This window comes from Diadema antillarum, unplaced genomic scaffold, assembly GCF_040938485.1.
Source record: "Diadema antillarum isolate AM-2024a unplaced genomic scaffold, OU_Dant_1.0 scf00000036, whole genome shotgun sequence".
Taxonomy (NCBI): domain Eukaryota; kingdom Metazoa; phylum Echinodermata; class Echinoidea; order Diadematoida; family Diadematidae; genus Diadema; species Diadema antillarum.
In genome coordinates, this window is record NW_027270925.1 from 4443152 (window position 1) to 4449151 (window position 6000).

At 40.2% G+C, this 6000-nt stretch overlaps 1 protein-coding gene across 1 annotated transcript; it reads right to left on the reverse strand.

Moving 5' to 3' along the window:
• Positions 1 to 3292: 3292 nt before the first annotated feature.
• LOC139745463 (uncharacterized) lies at positions 3293 to 4189 on the reverse strand. Its single transcript, XM_071655856.1, has one exon. The coding sequence runs from the start codon at positions 4187 to 4189 to the stop codon at positions 3293 to 3295; it is 897 nt and encodes a 298-aa protein (XP_071511957.1).
• Positions 4190 to 6000: the final 1811 nt, after the last annotated feature.

The window sequence follows — 6000 nt, forward strand, 5'->3', positions numbered from 1 at the left end:
TTCCTTATACTAACACATTGGTGTCTTGCAAAACTACACTTCTAAATCAAAATACATGCTAAATTTGACTTGAATTGCTTGAATACTGTAGGTGACACATTATACAGACCCTCATCCTGCTGTATTTACGTATTCAATGTCATGCCTTACGATGAAGAGTAGCAATATACATGTACAATATGATGACATACGAATTGGCTTTAGCTTGTACGATGGATGTGAAACAATACTTTTCAATTATTCATAACTCTCATTAGGCAGTTAATTAAAGAGGGTGGAGAAGATAAAGAACCCAGTTGGTTACCTGCATTTCGCCTCAAACTATCTGAATCACAGAAATGAACTGAGTGATGTATATTATCTGCAATATTGGAATGTGGGTAGAAAGTTAAAAAAAGCAACTATCTCTACACACAGACACCGGTAAATAAAGGTACTGTAGCTGTAACTGCGGAATGCCATCTTGGAGGAAGTATAGTTCAATCACAAGCATTTGGAGTAATAAAAAATGAAAATAAAAAAATCGGTTATAGCCCTAACAATATAACAAGCTCACAGGTATGAAACAAATAGGCCTAATGTTTATACGATGTGCTTTAAAAAGACAGTTCCGAGGGAAATTGTCGCAGTGACAGTGCGCCAGGAAAGAAGACTACCCAGTGAATCAGTCAATCAGATTATTACGGTATAATACCAAAATACCAAAACATGAATTAGCAAGGAAAACACAACAACAAAAGAAAAGTAACTGTCCTTTATACCACAAGGTGTAAAAGAGGATAACATTGGGCGATGTAGTACAGGTCATAGATGAAAACAAGACGACATTTAAAACCTTAAAGACTTGCACGGAAAAAAAGATGTCCAATTTACGAATGGTGATGTTCGATCGATGCATAAGCTGATCGTCGGGCATATAAGAGAAAAACACATGGTACAAATGTAGTGCATATCCCCTCAAGCTGGCCGGTATGGCAGGGGAATACACCGAATAATGAAAACAAAATTCTGATATTCGAAACTGTTATTGCGATGCAGATGAAATTTGGAAACAACTCGTATGGTTTTAGCATTTGTTTCCGTATGTACATCAGTGGTAAATAAAGAGTTGTTCATAATAATTGCAGCTGCACTAATTACTGTCTAAGAAATGGATCGACTCAGGAAACGAATTACAGACAGGTGCTTACTGAAGATCTCCATGCATGCATATTGTATGTCTACACGCATACAATATGATATGTAACAGAAAGCATGCATCCGTGTTATCAATCCAAATTTCACAGCTTCAAATTTTATGTCAAAATATAATCAGGAAAAACTTTACTTCCAAATAAAACATTATATCCTGAACTTCATACTCAGGCGATCGATTACAATGTGGTCAAATTATGCCATAGAAAAAAAAAAAGATTGTGTTAATGTATGATGTTCCAGAACGCGTGAGCATGAATGTACAGTCAACAGCGTTCAAGTACTTTGCTTTGGATGGTGGTACTGTAGCCAGAAATGCAATTGCTCGTGACATTCACCTGGTGTTTACCGCATAGGGTGGTTTAAAAAAAAAAAAAATAGCGAAACCCAGGTGGATACCTGCATGCCGACTTGTTGTAAACAGTAATCATGGGCCAGTCGATCAATACCGATGCGTTAAAATTAAACAATAGAAAAAAGAAAAAGAAAAAGTGCTTGCGTTCGTGTAGAATTTCACGGAGCTTCAAACTAGGAATGTACAAGATACAGAGTCATAGAATGCAATTGTACTCTTAGGCATGGTGGTTTTACAGCCAGCAATGCATTTGTTCGTGACATTCACCTGGTGTTTGCTGCATAGGGTCGAAAGAAAGAAGAAGAAGAAGACGAAAAAAAAAAAAACAAAACGAATCCAGGACCTGTGGTTACATACAATTTTACATATCATCTCAAACTCTCTGAACTGAGATCTGTGTGATTTTTAACTGTCACAAAGCAATCATTACACTGCAATGGCATGCGGGTTCGAAAGAAAAACGACTGAAGTGATTTTTTTTTTCGTGTGTGTACGTGTGTAGGTCAATCACAGCAATAAGGGCATATTGCTCACCAAAGCACCCCCTCGATACAGTAATTAACATTATTATGCCGGTTCTTAAAAACCGGGAGACGCCATAAGTATATAATAAGCTCAGAAGATCAATATGGGTAGGGGAAAAGAGTATATCTCCGAGTAGTAAACACTACAGTCCGTACTATCTTCTGATTAGTTCACATAGTTGGAAAAACTAATAAAAGCTGTACCATTTTTCAAAGAAAAAAAGAAAAAGAAAAAGCGCCCCCTCGATACAATAATTAACATTATCATGCTGGTTGTTAAATACCGGGAGACGCCATGTGTATAATAAGCTCAAAAGATCAATATGGGTAGGGAAAAAAGAGCATAAATATCTTTTTTGAGCAGTAAACATACAGTCATTACTGTTTTCAGATTAGTTCACATGGTTGGAAAAATTGATAAAAGCTGTACCATTCATCCAAAGAAAGAAAAGGAATTCAAAAACGGTCATCGTTGTTCATACATCTGTTTATCAAATAAATGAAAAGCTGGGAAATTTGTGTTATAAGGTAGGCGTGTTTATCAACAAACTATTTGTTGAATATCTGGAAACTACTGTAAAAAAAATAGGTTAGAAAAAAAAAGTTTATTTTCAAGAGTAAAAACTCTTATTGGCTGTGACGGAGACTTGAAACAAACAGAATAGACGTTAATTACCTGAATTACATTCATATCATTATGATAACTCATATCAAATAGGGTTTTGTGTAGGTACTGGAGAAGCCAACAGGCTGGATAGGTGACGCACCAGGTATAGGCCTCATAGCTCTATAATTTTCACTGTGAAATGACGGACACATAAACAACGTGTGAGTTGCACCATTAAATCCAAGTAGTCCAGAGTGAATGTCCTAAACTCATTAAATCGTAATTGTTTCTTATACAATGAATCAAGTCATAACAATCCAACAAATGAACATTTGGTACATAACACTTCAATTAAACATGTCTTTTGACCTGTATACTGTATAGGACATAAGGTCAATCGTCAAAATGACATCCGAACAATCTGCCAGATTACAACCAGGATCACTATGGCCCACAAAAACCAAACAAAAAAAAGTAAGTACATAAATTATACACAGTCTAAGCCTATTTTATTCTTCTTCTTTTTTTTTTTGTAGTTTCCGTTGTGTTATGGGATGAAATTTCAACATGACAGTATGGTTATAGGGCCTAGTCCTCATCAAAGCTCACCATTCATTCTTTGTATGGTTGCCACTCTGTAGCACTCTTTGCTTTGGAGAATAACAGGACCCTGGTACCAACGACAACGATCTTGGTGGAGAGATTTTGTTCCTTCCTGAGCTTATAGGCGATGGCAGCAAGGTTGCCACGCTCAGCCTTGAGAGCCGGAGGAAGGTCGGTGCGCACACTGATTCTGAGCGGCCTGGGCTGAACGATTCCGGGTTGGGTGGGAACGGGATGTCGTGGTCGTTTTTCGAAGGCGGAGAGCACTCGATTCCGTTGGGACATGTACACGAACTTCGCGATGATCGGTTGGGGAGCCTTATTTGCGTCGTTACGCCTCGGAAGTCGGTGAGCGTTGACTAGGGCAACTGACTGGGCTTCTTCGTCGCTCAAGCCGAGACACACAAAAGCTTCTCGGAGCACGTTTTCCACATTTTCTTCTGATTTCTTCTCCAAGCCGTAGAACAGGAGATTCGACTTTCGTTGGTAAATCTCCGATAGCATCAGCTTCTCTTTCAGGGATTCAATCTCCTTCTGGAGTTTCTCCTCCAATAGGGGGAGCCTGCCTTTCTCCTCCAGATCTAATACACGAGCAGAATTATCTTCCACTGCAGCCTCTAGGTCAATCATTTTCTTCTTCATAGAAGATATATCTGCATGGATGTCATCAAGCTTGGCACATACCTTGCTCGAGAAGTCGACGAGTTTTTTCTGCACGTCTGATAGCGTTGGCTCCATGTCCGTTTTGTCACCAGATTGCTGGCGAGACGGTGGCACTGGCGCTGCGGCTTTTTGCGTGGATGGAGGGACGGGTGACTTAGGGCGTGGGCACTGTGCACTGGTACTGGTGGAACGCTGAGATTGACCAGGCATGGTTTTGCGCCTTAAGTCATAGGTTTTCCTCATTGAGAAAGAAGCAAAAAGCAGTAACAAATTGTTCTACAGGTGCGAAAATGTAATTTTACCCCTTTTGCAGCGTCAATAGTTACCTCCAGGCATTGAAAATAGTATTGTTTCTTGAGGAGAGGACGGAGTTCAAAGATGGCGCGTCAATAATAATCTACACTAAAATATACTGCTACCTTAAACAAGTGGGACTGTTACTGTCAATAGTTACCTCCAGGCATTGAAAATAGTATTGTTTCTTGAGGAGAGGACGGAGTTCAAAGATGGCGCGTCAATAATAATCTACACTAAAATATACTGCTACCTTAAACAAGTGGGACTGTTTCACGTCGATAAAACGCGCAAAAACATGCATCTATTGCACCATTTGCAACATCATATTCAGTGTAAGAATTAATACAAGAAGATTATTTAAATGATACCATTTTATAGGCAAATTGTTCAATAATAATCTACACTAAAATATACTGCTACCTTCAACAAGGGGGACTGTTTCACGTCGATAAAACGCACAAAAACATGCATCAAATTGCACCATTTGCAACATCAAAATGCAAAAAGTTCTCACCGTGGGAGGGGGACACCCCCCTCCCACACCCTCCCCCTCCCCCTTCACTCGCTCCGCTCGCTCGGGTTCAGTGGCGTTCATGATATTCAGTGAAAAGAATTAATACAAGAAGTGTATTTAGCTTATACCATTGTATAGGCAAATTGTTCAATGATACACTAAAATATACTGCTACCTTAAACAAGTGGGACTGTTTCACGTCCATAAAACGCGCAAAAACATGCATCTAATTGCACCATTTGCAACATCAAAATGCAAAAAGTTCTCACCGTGGGAGGGGGACACCCCCTCCCGCACCCTCCCCACCTCCCTCGCTCGCTCCGCTCGCTCGGGTTCAGTCGCGTTCATGATATTCAGTGAAAAGAAGTAATACAAGAAATGTATTTGAATAAACATATTGTACCATAAGATATAGGCAAATTGTTCAATGACAATCTACATCAAAATATACTGCTACCTTAAACAAGTGGGACTGTTTCACGTCGATAAAACGCACAAAAACATGCATCAAATTGCACCATTTGCAACATCAAAATGCAAAAAGTTCTCACCGTGGGAGGGGGACACCCCCTTCCCCTTCACTCGCTCCGCTCGCTCGGGTTCAGTCGCGTTCATGATATTCAGTGAAAAGAATTAATACAAGAAGTGTATTTAACTTATACCATTTTATAGGCAAATTGTTCAGTAATAATCTACACTAAAATATACTGCTACCTTAAACAAGTGGGACTGTTTCACGTCGATAAAACGCGCAAAAACATGCATCTAATTGCACCATTTGCAACATCAAAATGCAAAAAGTTCTCACCGTGGGAGGGGGACACCTCCTCCCACACCCTCCCTTCCCCCCTCGCTCGCTCCGCTCGCTCGGGTTCAGTCGCGTTCATGATATTCAGAGAAAAGAAGTAATACAAGAAGTGTATCTAAATAAACATATTGTACCAAAAGATATAGGCAAATTGTTCAATGACAATCTACATCAAAATATACTGCTACCTTAAACAAGTGGGACTGTTTCACGTCGATAAAACGCGCAAAAACATGCATCAAATTGCACCATTTACAACATCAAAATGCAAAAAGTTCTTACCATGGGAGGGGGGACACCCCCCTCCCACACCCTCCCCCCCCCCCCCCCTCGCTCGCTTCGCTCGCTCGGGCTCGGTCGCTTCGCTCCCTCGCAGACTAACCGCCCCCCTAAGATGAAATCCTGGCTACGCCGTTGATTCTGCACTACCTTGCT